At 39.5% G+C, this 27,485-nt stretch overlaps 1 protein-coding gene across 3 annotated transcripts in view; it reads left to right on the top strand.

The window, feature by feature from the left end:
• Positions 1 to 7,297: 7,297 nt before the first annotated feature.
• Positions 7,298 to 27,485, top strand: part of pcgf5b (polycomb group ring finger 5b) — a 38,410-nt gene continuing 18,222 nt past the window's right edge. Inside the window, exons 1-5 of one of the 3 annotated variants that reach the window (XR_009656476.1) lie at positions 7,298 to 7,449; positions 15,528 to 15,856; positions 19,377 to 19,473; positions 22,671 to 22,726; positions 26,414 to 26,473. Coding sequence is in view for 2 of the 3 variants with exons in the window: in XM_060939773.1 (XP_060795756.1) it covers positions 15,745 to 15,856; positions 19,377 to 19,473; positions 22,671 to 22,726; positions 26,414 to 26,473 (325 nt within the window). In the remaining variant the exon portion in view is untranslated. The remainder of the gene's footprint in view (positions 7,450 to 15,527; positions 15,857 to 19,376; positions 19,474 to 22,670; positions 22,727 to 26,413; positions 26,474 to 27,485) is intronic. The other 2 variants (XM_060939773.1, XM_060939774.1) reach the window with 2 other exon arrangements.

Raw genomic sequence — 27,485 nt, forward strand, 5'->3', positions numbered from 1 at the left:
ATTCAGGTGGCAATACATGCATCCTCACTGTCACCGTCCATTTCATTCCTCTGCCCAAGCTCCCCTCAGCCAAAGAGACCGCAGAACTACTCATCCACCATGTTTTCTGCCTACATGGTTTGCCTACTGACAGTTTCTGACTGGGGTCCTCAGTTCACTGCACAGTTCTGGAGAGCCTTCTGCAAGCTCATCGGGGCCACCTGTAGTCTCTCCTCAGGCTTCCACCCACAGACCAACGGCCAGGCAGAACGGGCCAACCAGGCTTTGGAGGTTGCACTCAGGTGCATGGCATCCAGGGATGCCAGTTCTTGGAGCAAGTACCTTCCTTGGATTGAATACACACAACACTCCCTTTGTCTGCCACAGGTCTCTCTCTGTTCCAGTGCTCACTAGGGTACCAACCACCACTGTTCCCCAGCCAGGAGGAGGAGGAGGTCACTGTACCATCAGCCCAGGCCTTTATACACTGCTGCAGGAGGATGTGGGCATTGGCCTGGAGAAGACTCCTTCGCTCCGCACTCGCATCCAAGAAGCAGGCCGACAAACATCACTCCAAGGCACCCACCTACAGAGTGGGCCAACAAGTTATGCTCTCCACGCACCACCTGCCACTTAGGGCTGTCTCTCACAAGCTGGCACCCAGGTTCCTTAGACCCTTCCTCATCAAGAAGGTAATCAACCCATGTTCTGTTAGACTGGCATTACCACTTACCATGCAACGTGTTCACCCTACTTTTCATGTATCACAGCTCAAACCTCTGGTTTCCAGTCCTTTGCTTTTTGGTCTTAAAAATATGCAAATGTACAAACGTTTAATTACAGAAAGCCTCATTTGTATTAATAGATGCAATAAAGTTCCAATAAAAAAAAAAATCTCAGCATTTCCTTTGGCAAAGATAAATTGTGGTATCTATTATGAATTATTTGTATCCTGTTCACCTCCAGTGTTTTGGGATAAATTCAGTTTATTGCTGTGATTTTATCTCATCTCATCTCATTATCTGTAGCCGCTTTATCCTGTTCTACAGGGTCGCAGGCAAGCTGGAGCCTATCCCAGCTGACTACGGGCGAAAGGCGGGGTACACCCTGGACAAGTCGCCAGGTCATCGCTGTGATTTTATGTTTTATTATTTTTGTGTGTACTGTCAATCATCATGCAGCCTATACTCCTTATTCCAGCTAGAGAAATTTAATTAAAAAGAGGGAGAGATTAACAAAAGAGCTGTAAATTATCATAAAGTCTCTAAAGTCCTGAAAAGTGGTATTTCTTTTTATCATGAATGCACACGTTATTTTGTGGGAATAAGTTATCTTGTACACATGTTTTTATCTTGCGGGAACAACTTATTATATTGTACACCCCAGTAATTATCTTGTAGACACAAGTTATAATCTTGTACACCCTAGTTATAATCTTGTAGACTCAAGCTCTTATCTTGTAGACACCAGTTATCATGTACACACCAGTTATTATCTTGTAGACACCAGTTATCATGTAGACAAGTTATAATCTTGCAGACACAAGTTATAATCTTGTACACACCAGTTATTATCATGTACACCCCAGTTATCTTGTAGACACCAGTTATAATCTTGTGCACACCAGTTATCTTGTACACACCAGATATAATCTTGTACACACCAGTTATCTTGTAGACAAGTTATAATCTTGCAGACACAAGTTATAATCTTGTACACACCAGTTATAATCTTGTGCACACCAGTTATCTTGTACACACCATAATCTTGTACGCACCAGTTATTATCTTGTAGACACACGTTATAATCTTGTACACACCAGTTATTTTGTACACCCCAGTTATCTTGTAGACACCAGTTATAATCTTGTGCACACCAGTTATCTTGTACACACCAGATAATCTTGTACACACCAGTTATCTTGTACACACCAGTTATCTTGTAGACAAGTTATAATCTTGCAGACACAAGTTATAATCTTGTACACACCAGTTATAATCTTGTGCACACCAGTTATCTTGTACACACCAGATATAATCTTGTAGACGCCAGTTATCTTGTACACACCAGTTATTATCTTGTAGACACCAGTTATAATCTTGTACATACCAGTTATTATCTTGTAGACACAAGTTGTAATCTTGTACACACCAGCTATTATCTTGTACATACCAGTTATAATCTTGTAGACACCAGTTATTATCTTGTAGACACCAGTTATAATCTTGTAAACACCAGTTATAATCTTGTACATACCAGTTATTATCTTGTACACACCAGTTATTATCTTGTACACACCAGTTATAATCTTGTACACACTAGTTATTATCTTGTAGACACCAGTTATAATCTTGTACGTACCAGTTATTATCTTGTAGACACAAGTTGTAATCTTGTACACACCAGCTATTATCTTGTACACACCAGTTATAATCTTGTAGACACCAGTTATTATCTTGTAGACACCAGTTATAATCTTGTACATACCAGTTATTATCTTGTACACACCAGTTATTATCTTGTAGACACAAGTTGTAATCTTGTACACACCAGCTATTATCTTGTACACACCAGTTATTATCTTGTAGACACCAGTTATAATCTTGTACATACCAGTTATTATCTTGTACACACCAGTTATTACCTTGTACACACCAGTTATTATCTTGTAGACACAAGTTGTAATCTTGTACACACCAGCTATTATCTTGTACACACCAGTTATTATCTTGTAGACACAAGTTGTAATCTTGTACACACCAGTTATAATCTTGTACACACCAGTTATAATCTTGTAGACACCAGTTATTATCTTGTAGACACCAGTTATAATCTTGTACATACCAGTTATTATCTTAATACAAATCTTAATACAAATATTTTTATCTGTCTGTCAGATATAAATTAATATTTAATACCAAGTATAAACCAAATTAAAGACTGAAATAATATGATTAATCAGATAAAAATATTTGGGGGACCCATAACTGAGCATCAAGAACAGTTGACATGGAATTTCTCCTACAATCATGCTGCAGAAAAAAAAAAATCAAATATAGTTTCAAGAATATAGAATATTTTAATACAAAACATGTATCAGTAAAGTGCAAACATTCAGAATGTCTTTCAATATTTCACAAAAGTCAATGAACATTTTAAAGAGTAAGTAAAATTTTTAAATCAATACTGTACTCAAAAATACTTTAATACTGTAGAGAACTTATGGCTTTATTACTATTAGATCAATAATATTAAACTGTATGTAAAACTGTCAAAATTTGAATGTTCAATATTCAAAATTAAAATCTGTTTCAACAGTTTAAAAGCTGTTTTTATAAAGACCTTATAGCGTATTGTATATAATTTGTCAGACTCTAGGCCTAGAATTTACTTGTATTATCGCCCATTCAAGATAGGCCTATTTTTGTGAAACAGCTTACGGCAGGGTCAGCACTGGCATTAAATCTTGTGCAATACTGCATGTGAAATTTGCAATCAATAAATATTGATAAAATACTTACCGATGGAGTAGATCGCCCAGATTTATATCCTCGGCTATTTCTATTCCATGTGGGGCCGTTGTTGACGGTCGTGTGTGACCTATGTCTTCTGATACAGTGGATGTTTTAAGGTTGTGTGCTATATCTTGTGTTGGGTGGTGTAAATTATAAATTTGAATTAAATTGAGATTTGATTTAAAGGACGAAATTATTGAAAAATTACAACATAAGTTAATTTTAAACATCATGGTGCCACTGGTGGTTGCCATGTTCTTGTTCTTGTCTCGACAAACTCTGGTAAGTGATAATGTGATCGCGATAACACGTGGTCATGTGACTGATCAATATGGCAGTGCCCGGAACGAATTTTTTTGTGTACCGTCTTAAGTAAACGAGTCCACACAGACTGCATGTCTCATTGTTGATCATTTTCTCTATGCATTTTGTTTAGAAATTGAGTTCTTTATTGAATGAACTAGTTAAAATATGTACAGGGTCGGTGAGGTTTTAGCAGGGGTGCGCGGATGACTGGAAACACACAATTTTTTTTTCTAGGCCTTATTTTGTACACACCAGCTATTATCTTGTACACTCCATAATCTTGTACACACCAGTTATTATTTTGTAGACACAAGTTATAATCTTTTACACACCAGTTATTATCTTGTACACACCAGTTATCTTGTACATACCAGTTATTATCTTGTACACACCAGCTATTATCTTGTACACACTAGTTATTATCTTGTACACACCAGCTATTATCTTGTACACACCAGCTATTATCTTTTACACACCAGTTATTATCTTGTACACACCAGTTATTATCTTGTAGACACAAGTTATAATCTTTTACACACCAGTTATTATCTTGTACACACCAGTTATCTTGTACATACCAGTTATTATCTTGTACACACCAGCTATTATCTTGTACACACTAGTTATTATCTTGTACACACCAGCTATTATCTTGTACACACCAGTTATTATCTTATTCACACCAGTTATTATCTTGTACACACCAGTTATAATCTTGTACACACCAGTTATAATCTTGTACACACCAGTTATTATCTTGTAGACACAAGTTATCTTGTACACACCAGCTATTATCTTTTACATGCCAGTTATTATCTTGTACACACCAGTTATTATCTTGTACACACCAGTTATAATCTTGTACACACCAGTTATTATCTTGTACACACCAGTTATCTTGTAGACACAAGTTATTATCTTGTACACACCAGCTATTATCTTTTACATGCCAGTTATTATCTTGTACACACCAGCTATTATCTTGTACACACCACCTATTATCTTGTACACACTAGTTATTATCTTGTACACGCCAGTTATAATCTTGTACATGCCAGTTATAATCTTGTACACACCAGCTATTATCTTGTACACTCCATAATCTTGTACACACCAGTTATTATTTTGTAGACACAAGTTATAATCTTTTACACATCTTGTACACGCCAGTTATAATCTTGTACACACCATCTATTATCTTGTACACTCCATAATCTTGTACACACCAGTTATTATTTTGTAGACACAAGTTATAATCTTTTACACACCAGTTATTATCTTGTACACACCAGTTATCTTGTACATACCAGTTATTATCTTGTACACACCAGCTATTATCTTGTACACTCCATAATCTTGTACACACCAGTTATTATTTTGTAGACACAAGTTATAATCTTTTACACACCAGTTATTATCTTGTACACACCAGTTATCTTGTACATACCAGTTATTATCTTGTACACACTAGTTATTATCTTGTACACACCAGCTATTATCTTGTACACACCAGCTATTATCTTTTACACACCAGTTATTATCTTGTACACACCAGTTATTATCTTGTACACACCAGCTATTATCTTGTACACACCAGTTATAATCTTGTACACACCAGTTATTATCTTGTAGACACAAGTTATTATCTTGTACACACCAGCTATTATCTTGTACACACCAGTCATCTTGTACATATCAGTTATTATCTTGTACACACCAGCTATTATCTTGTACACACTAGTTATTATCTTGTACACACCAGCTATTATCTTGTACACACCAGCTATTATCTTTTACACACCAGTTATAATCTTGTACACACCAGTTATAATCTTGTAGACACAAGTTATTATCTTGTACACACCAGCTATTATCTTATACACACCAGTTATTATCTTGTACACACCAGTTATTATCTTGTACACACTAGTTATTATCTTGTACACACCAGCTATTATCTTGTAGACACAAGTTATTATCTTGTACACACCAGTTATTATCTTGTACACACCAGTTATAATCTTGTACACACCAGTTATAATCTTGTACACACCAGTTATTATCTTGTACACACCAGCTATTATCTTTTACATGCCAGTTATTATCTTGTACACACCACCTATTATCTTGTACACACCAGCTATTATCTTTTACATGCCAGTTATTATCTTGTACACACCAGTTATTATCTTGTAGACACAAGTTATTATCTTGTACACACCAGCTATTATCTTGTACACACCACCTATTATCTTGTACACACTAGTTATTATCTTGTACACGCCAGTTATAATCTTGTACATGCCAGTTATAATCTTGTACACACCAGTTATAATATTGTACACACCAGCTATTATCTTGTACACTTCATAATGTTGTACACACCAGTTTTTATTTTGTAGACACAAGTTATAATCTTGTACACACTAGCTATTATCTTGTACACACCAGTTATTATCTTGTACACACCAGTTATTATCTTGTAGACACAAGTTATTATCTTGTACACACCAGCTATTATCTTTTACATGCCAGTTATTATCTTGTACACACCAGCTATTATCTTGTACACACCAGCTATTATCTTGTACACTTCATAATGTTGTACACACCAGTTATTATTTTGTAGACACAAGTTATAATCTTGTACACACCAGCTATTATCTTGTACACACCAGTTATTATCTTGTACACACCAGCTATTATCTTGTACACACCAGTTATAATCTTGTACACACCAGTTATAATCTTGTACACACCAGTTATTATCTTGTAGACACAAGTTATTATCTTGTACACACCAGCTATTATCTTTTACATGCCAGCTATTATCTTGTACACACCAGTTATAATCTTGTACACACCAGTTATAATCTTGTACACACCAGCTATTATCTTTTACATGCCAGTTATTATCTTGTACACACCACCTATTATCTTGTACACACTAGTTATTATCTTGTACACACCAGCTATTATCTTTTACATGCCAGTTATTATCTTGTACACGCCACCTATTATCTTGTACACACTAGTTATTATCTTGTACACACCAGCTATTATCTTTTACATGCCAGTTATTATCTTGTACACGCCACCTATTATCTTGTACACACTAGTTATTATCTTGTACACAGGTTTTTATCTTGTGGGAACAAATTATTAATGAATCTTGTGCACACAAGTTATTTTTTGGAACAAATTATTATTTTGTACACACAAGATAATAACGGTCCCAGAAGACAATAACTTGTGCGCACAAGATTAAAAAAAAAAAAAAAAAAAAATCACCTTTCTCGACTTTATGGGCTCAGTATGAATCAACATATTCAGGCTGTGGCTTTTCACTGTTTACAGACGGACAGGTTTAGCGGATTTGGGCCTCGTGTCGCCCGCCGTTACGACAGCAGCTGCGCCCCACTTTGGCTCCAATCAGACTCTCAGCGCTGAAGCATTTCGGCGTAAACACGAGTCTTCCGCCCCGCCCTTCATCATCCCCATCATCATCCGCGTACACACACACACACACACACACTGAGCAGTTCCGCCTTCTCCTCGCCGACTTTTCCGCATGTCACATTTCCAGCACACGCTCGCCAGATTACTGCGCAGCACTATGAAGGAGGAGGACTCGTGATTTCACGGTGAGGTAAGAAACACACACAGTGCTGGTAAAGTCACGGAGCCATGACGATCGAGTCTCGTTTTCGTCTTACAAGGTGGCTGGTGTAGTAAAGTTTCAGTTGGGGTGACGACGCGATCGGGTGTCGTGCAGTGTGTGTAGAGTTTCCAGGGCATGTGTGGACCCCGGGCTGAGGTGACAGCTTCACGGACAGGACTTTAACTAGTCAGGGTTTCGATCTACACACATCCAGGCGCGGTAGCGAACTATAATGAGGACGTTGTTTGCTTGAACCGGTGTTGTTTTGGCCGGAGGTGAAACACGGTGACGCTGTTTCAGTGCAAAGAGAAATAAAATACACACAGGCGTGCAGATGCTGCTGCTGTTAGACACTGAGAGCTGAGCCATGGGATGGGATGGGATGGGATGGGATGGGATGCGATCTATCCTCTGTGATCACTGTGATACAGTATCGATGCCTGGAGTCTGATTCCCAGCGAGTTGGACTGCGCTTTTGATAAACTTGATGGCTCAGAGCCGTAAACTTTGACAGGCCGAGATCACAAACACACTGCTGTCAAAGTGTAAAAACGCCACTCGGGCTTCAGGTCCCTGTCAGCACGAGCCGACTCTGACAGTCTTCCTGGAAGTTTAGAGGAAAGCTCAGCACTTCTTCACGCCCCTGTCTTTTCTCTAAACCAGCTGTTAAAGGAGTAAAACAGGCGACGGTTTCTAAAGTGTCAGAGGCTGCGTTAAAGATAAAACCCCAGCGAACTACTTCACTAAACAGTATGTTAAAATAATACGCCGCTTATCGTGGCACCTGTGGTGTGTCCTGTTTGAGCGCACTATTTCTGTGCCCTCTGTAGCACTCGAGTGTCTGCTGTGTGTCATCTTCCCGCTAAACACTCTGTGGGTTCAGAAAGAAGCCATATCGCTTTCGCTTTGTACCGGGAGGAGGAAGAGGCGGGGCTTAACTCTGCACGCACCTGTGCGCATGTCAATTAAGCGCCCTGCCGGAAGCTGGTGCAAAAATGACAGTAATCATAAATTTTCAAACAAACAAACAGTTTTGTTCTAACATGTATTTATTAGGTGCTTTGTATTTCCTAACTGCAACTGTAATACATTCTGTGAGTATGTGAGCGAGTAGTAAAGACAATTCAAACCGACTCCGCCGCCATCTTACCTGTCCTCTGACCCGGATGTTCAGATGACGTCTATCTACGTATACCAGGAAATCTCATCTCATCTCATTATCTCCAGCCGCTTTATCCTGTTCTACAGGGTCGCAGGTAAGCTGGAGCCTATCCCAGCTGACTACGGGCGAAAGGCGGGGTACACCCTGGACAAGTCGCCAGGTCATCACAGGGCTGACACATAGACACAGGCAACCATTCACACTCACATTCACACCTACGGTCAATTTAGAGTCACCAGTTAACCTAACCTGCATGTCTTTGGACTGTGGGGGAAACTGGAGCACCCGGAGGAAACCCACGCGGACACGGGGAGAACATGCAAACTCCACACAGAAAGGCCCTCACCGGCCATGGGGCTTGAACCCGGACCTTCTTGCTGTGAGGCAACAGCGCTAACCACTACACCACCGTGCTGCCCCCAGTATGCTATATATGTATGATTGGCGGCACGGTGGTGTAGTGGTTAGCACTGTCACCTCACAGCAAGAAAGTTCTGGGTTCGAGCCCATGCAGCCGATGAGGGCCTTTCTGTGCAGAGTTTGCATGTTCTCCCCGTGTCCGCGTGGGTTTCCTCCGGGTGCTCTGGTTTCCCCCACAGTCCAAAGACATGCAGGTTAGGTTAACTGGTGGCTCTAAATTGACCGTAGGTGTGAATGTGAGTGTGAATGGTTGTTTGTCTCTGTGTCAGCCCTGCGATAACCTGGCGACTTGTCCAGGGTGTACCCCGCCTCTCGCCCATAGTCAGCTGGGATAGACTCCAGCTTGTGTGTGACCCTGTAGGACAGGATAAGCGGCTACAGATAATGGATGGATGGATAGATACATATGACATTACACAGTGGTACAAAGATATGAAGTTTATCCTCGAGTGGTGAATATATATTTCACAAGTGAAGTATTTTTCAGCACGAGAAGATAAACTTCATATCTTCACACCACCATGTAATGTTCTTTATGTTATATGGACACACACACGCACACACACACAAAAAAAAAAAATACACAAGTTAATCAAATGACTTTTAATTTTGAACCGGATCACCATTTTGATAACGTGTGTTGAATCAGTGGGAAAACACTGGGAGTGACATCATTCGAGGGAAATATCAGAAATTATTATACATACAGAACACATTTTCCATGGAATAAAAACATGTATTCTATTCCCTTCTAGCAGGTTTCATTCATTTGGTTTGACAGCATGCAATATTGTTAGCATATCGCTTATCCTACGTGTATTTTGTCACTCTACCCAATGGAGAATGAGCGTTGAATATGGTTTACAATATTGCATGGTTGTCAAGACAACATGACATCACACGTTGGTGGTGATGCGAATATTCAATGAGAAGGTTTTTTGCTGCGCATGCGGAGAAGCATTTCTTTGTTCACCGGTGATGCTCACAATAAACTGTCGCAGTGAATTGAAAATGCCATAAGATATGTCTCATCTCATCTCATTATCTGTAGCCGCTTTATCATGTGCTACAAGGTCACAGGCAAGCTGGAGTCTGTCCCAGCTGACTACGGGTGAAAGGCGGGGTACACCCTGGACAAGTCGCCAGGTCATCACAGGGCTGACACATAGACACAGACAACCATTCACACTCACGGTCAATTTAGAGTCACCAGTTAACCTAACCTGCATGTCTTTGGACTGTGGGGGAAACCGGAGCACCCGGAGGAAACCCATGCGGACACGGGGAGAACATGCAAACTCCGCACAGAAAGGCCCTCGCCGGCCACGGAGCTCAAACCCGGACCTTCTTGCTGTGAGGCGACAGCGCTAACCACTACACCACTGTGCCGCCCGCCATAAGATATGTATAACGTGTAAAACTTCTGCGTTAGCAAGTTACTGTGACAATTTGTAAACAAACATGGCCATCAAATGTATTATAATAGTAATAATAATAATAATAATAATAATGGCTTTTTTATGGTATATCAGACATATTCCATTCAGCTAGCGTGACACTGAATGAGTCGAAGACAAGAATATATTTGATATATCTCTCAATGTCAGCCAGTATTATTTAAATATATCACTCAGATCCACAAAGTATTTCATATGAAAAATGCAAGTTTTTCAACAAGAAGATAAACTTCATATCTTCAAGCCAATGTGTGATTTCTTTTTATTATATAGACACATTCACAAACAAAAAAACCCAAAATTTATCAAAACAATTTGATCGATTTCCTCATGTGTGAGGATATTGAAAATATGTCATGGTTATCGTTCTCCATGTTCTAAACGTAGTTCGTATGAAAAATACGAGTGGTGTATTTCCCAGTAAAACACTCGTATCTATGTTATGTATATACATATCTGCAATGGGAGAAATATTTAAAGTCAAGTCAATTTATTTGTATAGTGCTTTTAACAATAGACATTGTTGCAGCTTTACAGAAAAATAAAGATTTTAAACGTATGGACTCATAAATTTATCCCTCATGAGCAAGCCTGTGGCGACGGTGGCAAGGAAAAGCTCCCTGAGATGACATGAGAAAGAAACCTTGAGAGGAACTGGACTCAAAAGGGAACCTATCTTCATGTGGGTGATAACAGATGGCGTGATTATAAATAACTCGCTTCTATAAGTGTATCCTGTATGGTAAAAAAGTGCTTTTGCGTCACCGGGAAATTCATTATAGTTTTAACATGAAGTCAGTTTGTTGAAGTTGTTTATTGGTAGTGACTTGAGTGCAGGACTGTGCATGACAACTGCAGTCCTAAAGTTATCATGGTAATTATAGTCCTAAGCCATCATAGCAAAACTGTGAATTGTTTAAACAATTCCTGGTACATTTTGTACACTGCTCCAACAATTGACTTTGCTTTGGATGGCTTTGCTTCATAACTGTCAGTTATTCGGGGGCTCCAGCTGAAGTATGAGAAATTGTAATGCATGTTTGCATACTAGAGATGTATTAGATCATCTGGGTACTGTTTGATTGCAATTTATTTATTTAGTCTTTATTTAACCAGGATGTCCCTTGAGATTAAAATTTATTTTGCGAGGGAGACCTAGCCAAGAAAGCATACCATTACAAGGTTACAAACATTATGAAATTAAGCATAACAAAAACAGACAAAACAGAGACTACAGATACATAATACAAAATCCAGTTTAGAAATAACAATTGCACTCTTCAGTTACACAGTTATTTATTTATTTATTTATTTATTTATTTTTATCAGAGCTTTGAACTTTCCCAAGGAAACAAAATCATTACATTTTGAAGGTTATTCCATGACCAGGGTGCAAAATAGGAGAAAATTGTTCTGCCAAGTTCTGAGCAAATCCTGGGTACCTTATAGAGCAGCCAACTAGGGGAGTGAAAATCTTAATAGTTGTTGGTCGGTAGAAGATTCCACAGATAAGAAGGGAGTTTACCTAGTATGGCGTTGTCGATAAAAATATACCAGTGTTGTTGTTTCCTTAGGCTTAATGAAGGCCAAGAAACCAGATCATCAAGTACACAGTGATGTGTACTGGACAATGATTTAGATTAAAAAAATTAAGAGAACTATGATACATTGAATCAAGGCAGCAAAGTATAGAAGCAGCATGAATGTAAATAATGTTCCCATAATCTAAAACACTTAAGAATGTAGCCTGTACAAACGTTTTCCTCATTGCTAAATTAAGACAGGCGCTATTTTGAATATAAAAACCCAGCCTGGGCGGCACGGTGGTGTAGTGGTTAGCACTGTTGCCTCACAGCAAGAAGGTTCTGGGTTTGAGCCCCGTGGCCAACGGGGGCCTTTCTGTGTGGAGTTTGCATGTTCTCCCTGTGTCTGCGTAGGTTTCCTCCGGGTGCTCCAGTTTCCCCCACAGTCCAAAGACATGCAGGTTAGGTTAACTGGTGACTGTAAATTGACTGTAGATGTGAATGTGAGTGTGAATGGTTGTCTCTATGTGTCAGCCCTGTGATGACCTGGCAACTTGTCCAGGGTGTACCCCGCCTCTCGCCCATAGTCAGCTAGGATAGGCCCTAGCTTGCCCGCAACCCTGTACAGGATAAGCGGTTAGGGATAATGAATGGATGAATGGAAACCCAGCCTCACCTTCATTTTCTTCACTAGGTGCCCAGTATGCACTCTAAAAGAGAACCTATTGTCCCACCAAGTACTTGTAGGCAGGGCTCTACAGTGCACACATTTCACTTGCATTTGCGAGCGAATTTTTTGGCATGCAAACGACGAAAAAAAACCATGCGCATTCGTGCAAGGGCTTCTTGCGGCCGACAATTTAGGAAAGCACTGAGCACAGACACGACGAGTTTAACATTCTAAAATGTATCAAACATTAAACTGCAAAGTATGTAAATCCAGCGCTGGATAGCCTACCTAATATAGTGTAACGAGTAACGGCCTGTATTGTTGTAAGTATGTGTTCAGTGTTGTGTACGTGCGTGTGTGTGTGTGTGTGTGTGTGTGTTCTGCCTGCGCCTTGCTCCCTGTCTGTAGTTGCGTGCATTGCCTCTGTCTTGCACTGTGGTGGTTCCCACGGTAGCCGGGGGGGGGAGTGAAAAAGTTACATTTTTTTTGCCGTTCTGCCATGCTAGTGCGTTTTACCGGGACATGAGATTTCGGCATTTTTATTCTTCTCGGTCTGTAGCTTGAATAAATTTAGGCTACTGAATAACACTTTCAGTTAAAGTTGAGTCTGGTGCTTTTGTGCTGACGCTACAATAGCTTACTATTACAATAAATATCCCCCGTAACATTTCCTGTTTTCTACTCATCTTTCTGTGATTGCCCCTCTTTCCCATGGTTGTATGTTGTGGGTGTGGCATTAGGTGGGAAAAGTGCTTTTTAGGGATTCATCAGATCATTCAACTGAGAGATAACTGAGAGCTGGTTCGGACCGAGCTGAGAAATATATTCGCTATGCAGAGAATAACGGCGTTTTTTAAAAGCAATGATGGTGGAAACAACAATAAAAGAATGGACGAGGAAGAAAGTGTAGTGAAGAAAGCTAGAACGATGGGAGAAGGTGCGGGAAAATTACAGTATATAATGAGATGGAAAGCACACACCCCAATGCAAACATTTAGATGGGAACATACAACACAGCAGAAAAACAAATAATATACAGTATATACAAATGGTGCATGTCACAACACAGCAGAAAAACAAAGAATATATACACAACTGGGCGTGTTGAGTTGCAGATGTTAATTGCACATTAGTTATAGAAACTCAGTTCAGCTACAAAACTCAGGATATTGCACTGTATTTGGTATTGCATTGTATTGGGTATGGATGTAAAAGTGTAGAAATATAAATATAAAATATACAAAAGCTATAAAAACTAAAAAGTTGCTCTGTGAGGTTGCACTGTAATAAGTATTGCACTGTATCAGGTAAGTGTGAGAATATTGTCCTTTTAGGTCCTTGTTGGTGCATTGTTGCACCTGCCAGAAGTGGCATCAGTCAGTGCATGTAATTAGCCTTTTTCACATTACGTCACTTGCAGAAGAACCTCACATCCGTTTTCAGCCTTTTGAATGGAAGAAGAGGCGGCATACTAATCTGCTGTCTAACAAGTAGCAACCATAGAAAGTCAGTAAACTTCCTTTCCAAAACAAGGCAGATAGGTGACTGGAATGGTCGCTAACAATACGTAATGATAAACAACAATGCACAATATTATTATCAATCTTATCTGTGAATGACACAGTTTTGTTAACATATGTTGCCGCCGTATACCTCTTCTTCCATTCAAAAGGCTGAAAACGGATATGAGTTCCCCTGCAAGTGACGTAATGTGAAAAAGGCTAATTGTTCAAGGTGGTTATGGCCTGTGGGAAAAAACTGTTTTTGAGTCTGTTGGTCCTTGCTTTGATGCACCTGTAACGCCTGCCTGAGGGCAGCAAGTCAAAGAACTCAGAGCCAGGGTGGGAGCTGTCCTTGATGATGTTGTTAGCTCTGCTGAGCTCTGCTCTCTGTTTAGCTACTGTTTGTTCATTCATTCAGTTGTCCGTTATTAATTTGTTTGTTTGTTCATTCATTCGTTCGTTCGTTCATTCATTCTCAATTGAATTTTGCGTTTTATGTGTTGGTGTGTCTAAGGTTTGCGCTGCAATAAACCTTTAAAATGAAAACCTACTTGTGCTTGTGCCCCCATTTTTTTCCCTGTGCTCCTAAAATTTTTAACTTAGGAGCACGTGTGCTCCTGAAAAAAAAAGTTAGTGTAGAGCCCTGCTTGTAGGTTGATACTTTTTCAATTAAGCCCCCTCCTAAGGTATGAATGACAATGATATCTGAGATCTGGGAACGAGGCCGGGAAAAGATCATGAATTTGTTTTTTAGCATTAAGAATCAACTTTAGGTCATACAAAGAGGTCTGCAGCTGTTGAAAGGCAGTCTGGAGCTCATCGAAAGCCTGGTTCAGAGTAGAGGCAACTGAGTACATGACTGTATCACCTGCATAAAGATGCACTTTAGCTGTAAGCATATCCTTCCCAATATTATTTATAAAACTTGAAACTAAGACAGGGGCTGATGCTGAACCTTGGGGGACTCTCTTGGAGAGCTCCATAAAACTTGACTTGTGTCCATCTGCATATACACACTGGGGTCTTTCTGCAAGCTAGTTCTTAAACCAGTCTATAACCTTATCACCAATACCAGTATCATGGAGTTAACAGCAACTCATGATCAACAGAATCAAATGCCTTGAACAGCTCAACAAACAGGACAGCACAATGTTGCTTTCTGTCCAAGGCGTTAATAATATCATTCGTTTCTGACATAGCTGTTTATTTGTACTAGCATGAGGATATGTTTTCAGCAGAATTTGTGAATGTTAATCTAAATGTTGTGAATGTTAATCTAAAAAAAACCCTGTTACCATGTATACATATTCATCTCTTTCTTTTTTTTTTCAGGTATCTTACAGATATCAAAGGAGCACAATGACAAAAAGGCAGCACACATGATAGCATGATGTCACCAAAGGCCGAACATGCCAGGACATAAGGGCAAAGTGCTCTGTTGCAGAGCCGTGCTTTGAGCTCTACCCTCAGCTGTTCACTCCATAGATCTTCCACACCCCCACACATAATCTCCAATACCCCTCCACCTGCCCGACGGCAAGAGGTTAAAATGGCCACTCAGAGGAAGCACTTAGTCAAGGAGTTCAACCACTTCATCACCTGTTATGTGTGTAAAGGCTACCTGATCAAGCCCACCACCGTGACAGAGTGCCTGCATACTTGTGAGTGCTTTGCCTTAACAGCCATGTTTTTGAAAGCCACAGTCAAAGATTGCCAAGTTAGGCTTGCTTTCACTTTGAGACTAATGCTCTGTTCCATTACTGTTAGTACTCCTTCATCAGCTTCCCTTCATTATCCCTTAGGGGATCCCAGTCAACATGTAGAGACATTCTTATACTTAATAAACTCAAATAATTATTTCTATATGAGCCTGAGAGCCAGAGGCCTGAGAAGGATTTAGTCAACATCACTTCAGGAGTAGAGCTTACCCAGTAGGTACTGCAGTTTAACAGTGAAAAAAAAACTCGTAGTGTAAATTTGAACAGGAAAATGATTAATACTTAAAAAAATAGCATTTGATTTGCTGTTTCTAGTTTTTTTCTATAAACAAGCTAAGCTAGTCTGTTAACAAGGAATACAGTACTACTGTACACTGTGCTTGCCGAAGTGTTCAGGTTATACCAAACTCCTTCTCGTGTGCAGCTGGTGGCTACCAATGTGACCTAAATGATATGTATGTTTGAGTGAGGAGGTGAAATAACCGAGGCATGTAGTGCTGGGGAAATCTGATAGAAGACATTGGAATGTTACTGTATTAGAGGTCCATGCTGCGTTTCACTGAATTTCAGTCTTGTATGATATGATTGTTGTTATCAAAGCCTTCTGCTACAGTGCCAACAACTTTCTTGCCTCCTAAGGATAACTCCATTAATGGAGCATTAAGTATGGAATTACAGGCAACTCCAAAATTATTGGCACCCTTTAGGAAAACTATCAATTTTAATATGTAAAAATGAATAAAACATTAAATGTGTTTGTAAACATAAAAGTGTCTGCCTATAGTTGGGAGATCACAAGTTCGAATCAGAGAAGCTGGAGGAAACCCACACAGTCACGGGAGAACATTTGTAACTTCATATAGAGAGTATCACGAGCACAGGATTGAGCTGGGGACTTGGGAGCTGTGAGGCAGCAGTGCTACTTACTGCGCTACTGTGCCACCCCAGAAAAGAAGATGTTTACATTTAACACTACTTAAACGTTTACTTTTTTTTTTTTGGTAACTCCTGTGTAAAGCGTCATTGGGTTTGTGAAAGGCGCTATATAAATTGAACTTATTATATATACGTGTGTGTGTGTGTGTGTGTGTGTGTGTGTATTATTACATATTAATACTACTATTACATATTACATATTAAGTTTTATTCATCTTAAAGCATATTATTCAGTACCCTATGAAATGAACTAAATGTTCAAAAGTTTGTGGACACCTGATCATCACACCCATTCCAGATTTTTGCTGTGATTACATTACATTAATCGCATTTAGCTGACACTCTTATCCAGAGCAACATACAACATACCCAGAGCAGTCTAGGCGCCTTGCTCAAGGGCACTTCAGACATTCCTGCTGGTCTAGGGAATTGAACCAATAACCTTTTGGTCCCAAAGCTGCTTCTCTAACCATTAGGCCATGGCTTCCCCTGTTAGAAGAGCTACTCTTCTGGGAAGTCTTTCCACTAGATTTTGGAGCCTGACTGTGGGGATTTGCTCATTCTGCCATAAGAGCCTTAGTGAAGTCAGGCACTGATGTTGGGCGAGTAGACCTGGGGTGCAGTCGATGTTCCAGTTCATCCTAAAGATGTTCAGTGGGGTTGAGGTCAGGGGTCTGTGTAGGACACTCAAATTCTTCCACTCTACCCTTGTCAAATCATGTTCTCATGCAGCCGCTTTGTGCACAGGGACACTGTCATGCTGAAACAGGTTTGGTCCTCTTTATTCCACTGAAGGAAAATGGTAATGCTGCAGCATGCAAAGATGCAACTTTGTGCAAACGGTTTGTGGAAGGCCTACATACGGGTGTGATGAGCAGGTGTCCACAAACTTTAGGCCATCTAGTGTACAATAAGTACAGTGAACCTAATAGCGAATGTAATTACAAGATTCTGGAGCCACTGAGGGGTCTGAGGAATTTAAAGGGTTAAAAAAGAAGCTCTTACGAGAATGATTTTTGTGAAACAAAACATGAATTGTTTATCGATTTGAATATTGAATCGTTTTTTTAAAATCACTTTTCCTTATTCACTTGCCAATAATTTTGGAACTTGCTGTATTATAACTGATACATGTATTATGTCTTTGAGCATGTCTTATGACACGTTCGTTTACATAGTGGCCTCTCTTATGAAACGTAAATCAGGGCACCGCACATATCATTGATCCTAAAGATTGTGTGCTTTGTATTTGTGCTTCTTTACCCAGCAAACAGTCACTGTGTTTATTTTACACCTCTTGATGCTTTGATGGAATAGTAAAGGTGAAAGTGCCCTTGTAGATCCACACATCTGCAGTCCTCAGGGTGAACGCAGATATCTGGAGCCCCAGTCACCATGACAACAAATGTCTTTCCACCTTCAATGAGCATTTTGTGTTCCAATTATTTGTTTGTAGGAGTCGGTTTCTTATCTTTCCACAAACTGTAATCCAAAGGGGAAAGACAAACAACAAGGTTTCTATTTCAGTACAAAGCCTGATTGTGAAGTCTTGCATTTGATAGGATGATTTAGGTTTTTTTTCCTCTCTTTCTGTTTCTTCAGCTTGCTTATCCAAACAGTGAGAAGTGAATTAGAATGAATCAGCAGCTTGTGTTGTTTGTACACTGCTTATTATGGCTGAACGTATAAATCTGGTCAGGTGTGACTCTGTTATTTCTGGGTGAATATGTAGGACTAACGGGCATGCATGATGTATAGGTTTATTCCTGAGTATACAGCCAGAAAGTAATACACACTTTACTATTTGCTAAAGGGCCTAAGGAGTGCTATATTTTCCCTCTTTTCTCAGACTGTACTGTATATTGCTGACCTAATTGCGTTTAATGTGGGTTTCACATTACTGATTTGTGTATGAATGAGAGATAAATGTGTGTCTGTGGTTATTCTCAGAGAAAAGCAGTCTAGTTCTGTTTTATAACATTCGAATTCAGTGCACAGCCCAGTTGCATGCAGATTCATTGCTGTATGACACAATAGTAAAAGATGACATGAGAGAGAGAGAGAGAGAGAGAGAGAGAGAGAGAGAGAGAGTAATGTAGTTGTGCATTCATGCTGTTGGCTCGGTGAATATGATGCAGCTCGGGTCTTTATCTCAGTGTCAGGCCACAGGCTTAGTTTTACTAACACACCACACAGATATCCAGATTTCATTCATCCAGATGCAGACACTGAAGTTCCCAGAAACTGTAAATCTTAAAGGGTAATACAAGAGATTTTACAATGGCACATATAGCCAAATATTCTCTTGGCAGACATTCAGACATTCACTCAGTGAAATCAGTGGAAAAGTGTTGAAAGTGTTGAGGTTTCCCACAGAAAGCTGTTTGATTTTTTTTGTCCTGGCATATTAAAATACATTTTTAAAAATAGTTGTAAATTATGAATGTTCATTCATAACTGCACAGCAGCCTTGTTGAATTGTAAAATGTCTGAGTGAATTCTAATTCTCTTTTTCTACCCTCGATAGTTTGTAAAAGTTGCATCGTCCAGCATTTTGAAGACAGCAACGAATGTCCGAAGTGTGGTATCCAAGTCCATGAAACAAACCCACTAGAAATGTTAAGGTAAGACCGTTTTATTATGCAGAGAATAATTATGCAAATGAATTACGTGTGTTGATAATTCCAAGGAGCTTACGTGAGAAAAGGTAAAACATGTAAACCTTATGTTCACTGTGATAAAAGATATTAAAGCAGTAGTATGTAGGATTTAGAGTCCTCTGCTACTACCTGTGTAGTAGGACCCCAATTTCAAGAAAGTTGGGAAGTGGTGTAAGACGTAAATAAAAACAGAATGTGAAGATCTGCAAATCATGGAAACCCTATATTTCATTGAAAATGGTATAAAGACAACATATCAAATGTTGAAACTGAGAAATTTTATTGTTTTTTGAAAAATATATGCTCATTTTGAATTTGATGGCAGCAACATGTTTCAGAAAATTTGGGACAGGGGCAACAAAAGACTGAAAAAGTTGTGTAATGCTAAAAACCCCCCAAACAAAACAAAAACTAATTGGCTACAGGTCAGTAACATGATTGGGTAAAAAAGAGCATCCCAGAGAGGCGGAGTCTCTCAGAAGTAAAGATGAGGAGGGGTTCACCGCTCTGTGAAAGACAAACAGTGCAGCAGTTTTAGAATAACATTCCTCAATGTAAAATTGCAAAGAATTTGAGAATCACATCATCTATGGTACATAATATAATTAAAAGATTCAGAGAATCTGAAGAAATCTCTGTATGCAAGAGACAAGGCTGAAAACTGACACTGGATGCCTATGATCTTCAGGCCCTCAGGAGACACTGCATTAAAAGCAGACACATGTCTGTAGTGGAAATCATTGTATGGGCTCAGGAACACTTCAGAAAACCATCGTCTGTGAAAACAGTTAATTACTGCATCCACAAACGCAAGTTAAAACCATATATAAACAATATCCAGAAACACCGCCACCTTCTCTGGGCCCAAGCTCTTTTACAATGGACTAAGGTGAAGTGGAAAATTGTCCCGAGGTCTGACGAATCGAAATTTGAAATTCTTTTTAGAAATCATGGCCACCACGTCCTCCAGGCTAAAGAAGAAAAGGACCATCCAGCTTGTTATCAGTGCACAGTTCAAAAGCCAGCATCTGTGATGGTATGAGGGTGCATTAGTGCGCATGACATGGGTAGCTTGTACATCTGGGAAGGCATCATTAATGCTGAATGATATATACAGAGTTTGGAGAAACATGCAGCCCTCCAGACAACATCTTTTTCAGGGAAGGCCTTCCTTCTTTCAGCAAGACAATGACAAAGTGCATTGTGCACATACAACTGCATGGCTCCGTAGTAAAAGAGTCCAGGTGCTAAACTGGCTTGCCTGCAGTCCAGACCTGTCTCCCATTGAAAAGATTTGGAACATTATGAGGCACAATATATGACAAAGGAGACACTGAACTGTTGAGCAACTGAAATTGTATATCAGGTAAGAATGGGACAACATTTCACTTTCAGAATGACAGCAATTGGTCTTCTCGGTTCCCAAATGTTTACAGAGCGTTGTTTAAAGTAGAGGTGATGCAACACAGTGGTAAACATGCCCCTGTCCCAAATTTTTGGAAATGAGCATATATTGAAAATTCAGAATGAGTGTATCTTTTTCAGAAAACAATAAAATTTCTCAGTTTCAACATTTGCTATGTTGTCTCTGTATTATTTTAAATGAAATATAGGGTTTTCATGATTTGCTAATCATCGTATTGTGTTTTTATTTACGTTTTGCACTGTGTTCCAACTTTTTTGGAATTGGGGTTATAAATTGCAATTGCAGTAAAAACACTGTCAGACTATTTCCAGTCCCTCAGCTGGCTCCGCCCCGTCTGTGCAGCTTCAGTCCATTCTGAAGTGATGTAGGCCATTTCGGAAGGGAACACCAACGGTAGTCAATCAGGGTGTTGATCCAACATTAAGCGATGGAAACCTTTTACTTCAAACAGCCCTGCAATTTGGTCATTTTCAAAAGAATGCTTTCAAATGAATTTTTTTGCACAGTTTATATGCTGAATATAAATATAGAGCCATGGCAACCAATGAGCCATGTCTAAATGCAGGTCAGGTAAATTGGGGATATTAGGGATGGGGATGCTTCAATAATGATACTAGGATCAGTTCAAGACCATGCTCGTTTACTTGTACTTTAAAATATGCTCTAGTACCACCATCTCATACAATACAGATGAGTACATTGTACTTGTCTCACTAATGAACAGGCAACACAAAATGACAGCGATCTGGACATATTTCAGAATTAATGATCAGAGCAAAGCAAGCTGTAAACTGTTTCTGTTGAAAATATCATGAGGAGGAACTACAGCATCTTCTTAGAATACAAATAACAAAAATCAACTAGCTAATGTTATAAAGAATAAGTGTAGTAGTGTATGTGCATGGATACTCGTGTGCTCTCTGTTCGTGGCTTCTTGGTGAAACAGAGCTAAATGAAATGGTCTGTGATTTCCCAGTTAAGTAGGTTACTCCTTTTAGTCTCCGAGTACCAGAAAACGTGCAATCATACCTGGTCTCAAAAGAAAAAAAAACAACAACATGGTATTGATGCATCCCTGATATACTGTAACTACAAGGAATAAAAGAGCTGAAAGTTGTGTGACAGCAAATAACCTCTTTTGTGTTGTTTCACATTTCATATTGTTAGTGCTAACCCAGGGAACAACCCCCTGCTCATGCATTTGTATTTGTTTACATCTGTACATTTTATAGCATCACTACTTGGAACTGGCTCTCAGTCAGAATTCTGTATTAAGAGCGTCCATCATGAGTAGACCAAGGGTGACTCCAAACTTCTGGGAATGCTGCTGAGCTGACACAGAGTTGTCTAGCTGTAGATGCACACCATTGGGCAGGACTGTAGTGTGCATGTGTGTGTGTGTTGGAGGGGGGTTAGGCTATGCAATAAATCCGGTATTAGCAGAGTTGCATTCCAGCCAACAGCTGCACTGCACAGTGTCAGCTGTGAGGTTTCGCCACCCCCATGCCTGTCCACAAACACACACACACACATGCACACACAGGTGCAGCCCTGGAACTCCGTAGTAACTCAGTCTGAATGTAATAGCTGCAATATACTGCTTCTGTATGTGTGTCTGAGCTGAACCTCAGTTATATAAACAAATAAAAATTATTTCTGTGGAGACTGTTTGAAAGCTTATTGTGTAATTTCTCCTTTTTTTTCACCAACCTCTAACTGTGTCCTGTTTTCAAAGATTGGACAATACATTGGAAGAAATCATATTCAAGCTTGTGCCTGGACTTCGGGAAAGTAAGTGTGCTCGAGTTTCTCTTAATTAAAGGAATACTCCAGCACCGTCTACTGCATCTCTAGAGGGGGTGATCATCACTATTAAGAGCTTGAACACATTTTTCTGTATATGAAACCAGTTTACCTGAAATTGAATGGGAATAAACATCAAAGGGCAGTTGTTGAATTCCATCAACAGTAGTTAAGATATATGTCTATAAATCTGAAAGCAAAATTACAGTGATTACTTTTGGTTTTTTTCTCTTAACATTAGATAAGTCCATTTACTTATGTTTTCTTACAGCTTTGAGTTATCTTTGTACAATCAGGGAAGCACAGACAAATGATTTCCCTCGATAAAAAAAAGTACCACATTGGAAACTAGACTGCATTTCTGCAGAGAAAATGCAAAGTGTGCTTGCTGAGCTGTAGCAGAACAGCTATCATGCTAGCATGCTAAAAGCTAGCATGCCAACATGCTAATGCCAACATGCTAACAACTAGCATGCTAACAGCTAGCATACTAATATGCTAACAGTTAGCATACTAACATGCTAACAGCATACTAACATGCTAAAAGCTAGCATGTTAACATTAATGCTAACAGATAGCATGCTAATAGATAACATGCTAACAGCTAGCATTCTAACATGCTAATGATTAACATCTCATCTCATTATCTCTAGCCGCTTTATCCTTCTACAGGGTCGCAGGCAAGCTGGAGCCTATCCCAGCTGACTACGGGCGAAAGGCGGGGTACACCCTGGACAAGTCGCCAGGTCATCACAGGGCTGACACATAGACAACCATTCACTCTCACATTCACACCTACGGTCAATTTAGAGTCACCAGTTAACCTAACCTGCATGTCTTTGGACTGTGGGGGAAACCGGAGCACCCGGAGGAAACCCACGCGGACACGGGGAGAACATGCAAACTCCACACAGAAAGGCCCTCGCCGGCCCCGGGGCTCGAACCCAGGACCTTCTTGCTGTGAGGCGACAGCGCTAACCACTACACCACCGTGCCGCCCAATGATTAACATGCTATTTGTTAAAATTCTAACACTTTAAGGCTAATATGCTGACAGATATCATTCTAACAGCTAACAGGCTAACATGCTAATGGCTAGTATGTTAACTTTTAGCATGCTAACATGCTGAGGGTGACATGCTATCAGCTAACATACTAACAGTTAGCATGCTAACATGTTCAGGCGAAGTCGCTAACAGCAAACATGCGAACTCTGCATGCTACCATGCTAATCCTAACATGTTAACAGCTCTCATGATAACATGCTAATGGTGAACATGCTAACAACTTGCAAGCTAGCAGCAGGCATGATATCGTAATGGGTAACATGCTAACAGCTAGCATGGTAACATGTGAATGCTTATATGCTAATTGCTATCGTGTGTGCGTGTAAGTATTCCTAATAAAGTGGCCATTGAGTTGAAGTTGATTTGCTGTCAAAGTCTCAAATGAGCAGATCCTTGCCAAATGCATCATCACCTATGGGGGAAGGGAGGAATGACTCAGTCAAGCCTCCATTGATTAGCGGCAAAATGGAGAAAAAATGGACGGATGAAAGGCAAGACAAAGACGAGTGCGGGTCAGAACCTATCACGTGTGTGATGGGTGATTTGGCCTGAGGTGCCATATGAAGTTTGGTGGATGTGTGGTGAAGTGTTACTGAGCAAAACTCCATTTTTTTTGGGGGGGGGGCAAAAATCAATGGAAGCCTATGGAGGTAAAAAGAGATGCGTGAAAACCAAGGAAAAGACGAATGCAGGTCTCAGATGAGGGGATGGATCTGTGCGGGGACTTGGCCTGAGGCATCAAGTGAAGTTTCTTGAAGTTTGGTCACTTGGTTAAAAAAATTGATGGAGAGTGAAAGTTTTTCTCCTGAAACACCATTCATTCAATCAACGCAAGCCTATGGAGGAAAAAGGGATGAGCAAAAAGAAAGGAAAAATATGAGTGCAGATCAGAACCGATTGTATGTATGTGCCAGGGGAGTTGGCCTGAAGTATCACATGAGGTTTGGTGCATCTGTGATGGAGCGTGTCCGAGTAGGACGATTCGATTCATGAGCCCTATTCATTCTCTATGGGAAAAAACCAAAAGAAAAACGACAAGAACAAGAGAACGGGCGCGTTGATCCAAAAGCTGTATACAAGCACACTACACCACTTCGGGCCAGACGTCTCAGAGTTGGAACGGTGTCTATCTCGAACGCCCTAGGAGGAGTAGTGGATCCAAAAAACGTGTCGGAATAAGGCAGAATAAGTAAACTTAAGAAGAACAATAGTGTGCTTGCCTTTGGCAAGCACACTAATAAGTGTTTTCACTTTCATGTGTTATCCTGGTTTTTAATGTCTTTCATATATATTTGTATTTGTTATATGTTTTACATTATTTACCAAATAAATCAAATCAAACCATATCTGAATTATGATTTAGAGCTTAATTTATGAATGAAGGTCTCATTCTGCATTTCTTAAAAGTACAAGTTTAGTGTAAACACTTATTGACCACTTTAACTTCCTATATACATCTATTACCGCTTAGTTTTCAGTAAAACAGTTTTTAATTTGTTTCTCATTACAGGGAAACAGATTGAGATTCTTCATCATGCGTATACTACAGATGTAGTAATTAGAGATTAGGTTAAAAAAAATCTGGAGTATTTCATTCAGGTGATGTAGTTAATTAGTGAAAACTTATATATAATAATTTTGTGTCTCACTGATGAGACAGAGCACAGAGTTGATTACTCAGGGACAGTATCAGTCAAACATTTGGACACACTGACTGATTAAATTTATTTTTAAAAATTCTTTATTAATTAAAAGACACTTCATGTCTTAAAGTAATGATGGATGTTGTTTCTCTTTACTTAGTTGAGCAGTTTCTTGACATAATATGGATTACTACAGTTGTGGAATAGGGCTGTTTACTGTATTTTTATTATTAGTGTGTTTGCTCAAACACACAGCAGCCAAAGGCTGCTGTGTGCTTGAGCAAGCACACTAATAATAAAAAGACAAAAGACACTTCATGTCTCATCTTTTACTTTTAGCATGCTATCTATTAGCATGTTAGCATTAACATGTTAACGTGCTAGCTTTTAGCATGTTAGTATGCTGTTAGCATGTTAGTATGCTAACTGTTAGCATGCTAGTTGTTAGCATGTTGGCATTAGCATGTTGGCATGCTAGCTTTTAGCATGCTAGCATGATAGTTGTTCTGCTACAGCTCAGCAAGCACACTTTGCATTTTCTCTGCGGAAATGCAGTCTAGTTTACTATTTATTGTTTGATCTCATATGCATTAAGGAGGCAATAAATTGCACTAATTACCTTTTGACGAGGCACCTGTTAATTGAAAAGCGTTCCAGGTGACTCCCTCATGAAGTTGGTTAAGATAATGCCAATAGTGTTTAAAGTGTCATCAAGGTATTACTCTGAAGAATTTAAAATATGAAACATATTTTGCTTCTTTTATCACTTTTTTGCCTACCACAAAATACCAGACATTTCCATATTTCATAGTTTTGATGTCTTCAGCATTGTTCTACAATGTAGAAAATATTCAAAATACAGAAAAACCTATGAATAAGTAGATGTGTCCAAACACTGTTGACTGGTACTGTATGCATTTAAAAAAAAAATTCTTATAGATCTCTCTCTCTTTCTTTCTATTCAGAGGAACAACAACAGGAGATTGAGTTCTGGAAAAAGAATAAATCAAAAGAAAACAACAATGGTAAGCACACTTCTTTGTCCTGCTGAAGTGTCTAAAGAACTCGGTGGTGAGATGCATTACTGTTATCACCACAGAGTTCATTCTTTTCATATAACAGCATGTCCCAAAGTGTTTTATTCCACGTATACCACAGCAAATCACCAATGATTCATTTTTTATGTATTAAAGAATTACTTTTTTTTTCCAATTTTATTTCCCTAATTTAATCATGGCCAGTTCCCACCCTTGAGACAGGTCTCCCCTATCACATGATAGCTGCTAACCAGGGAGGGTGAAGGCTAAGCCAGCCAACCACATGCAACCCATGCAACGTCAGGGTGTGGCTTAACACACTCTGAGGAAAGCGCTATCCGCTCACTTCTGTATGCATGAGCTCACAGATGTCCATGATTGGCTAGCATCACTGTGACAGGGGACAGAGAGTATGTCACCCCTCCCTCCCTGAGAGCACAGGTCAGTTTCGCCCTCTTGAGCTCCAGGTCTTGGATGGCTGTGGCATCATCGGAATTCGAACTCGTGACTGGATGATGGTGATGATGGCGATGATGCTTTTCTGTTGTACCACTTGGGAGTACATGCTATACTTTTTAACCATATACATGTATGTATAAGTTAACAGAATAACTTCTTGTTATCATTTACGTGATAGTAGTTATAAAAGGTCAATCTTTTACCAGCCTCTTTTTTTTCCTTCATACAAAAAAAACAAATAAACAAAAATAACAAATGCAGCTTGTCATGTTACAGGGAAGCTCTAAAATGCAAAGTCCTTTTTTGGAAGACTTTGCTCAGGTGGAAAACTTAAACAACATTGCCTCTGTTACAATGCACTTACAAGGGAGACTCCTAAAGTGTACCTTATCAATGATTATATTGGAGGAGGTTTATGTTTTCACTTCCATTTATTTGTTTGTTTGTTTACCTGTGGGCAACATGGTGGTGTAGAGGTTAGCACTGTTGCCTCACAGCAAGAAGGTTCTGGGTTCGAGCCCAGTGGCCGACAGGGGCCTTT

This window comes from Neoarius graeffei, chromosome 14 (genome assembly GCF_027579695.1).
Source record: "Neoarius graeffei isolate fNeoGra1 chromosome 14, fNeoGra1.pri, whole genome shotgun sequence".
In the NCBI taxonomy this organism is placed as follows: domain Eukaryota; kingdom Metazoa; phylum Chordata; class Actinopteri; order Siluriformes; family Ariidae; genus Neoarius; species Neoarius graeffei.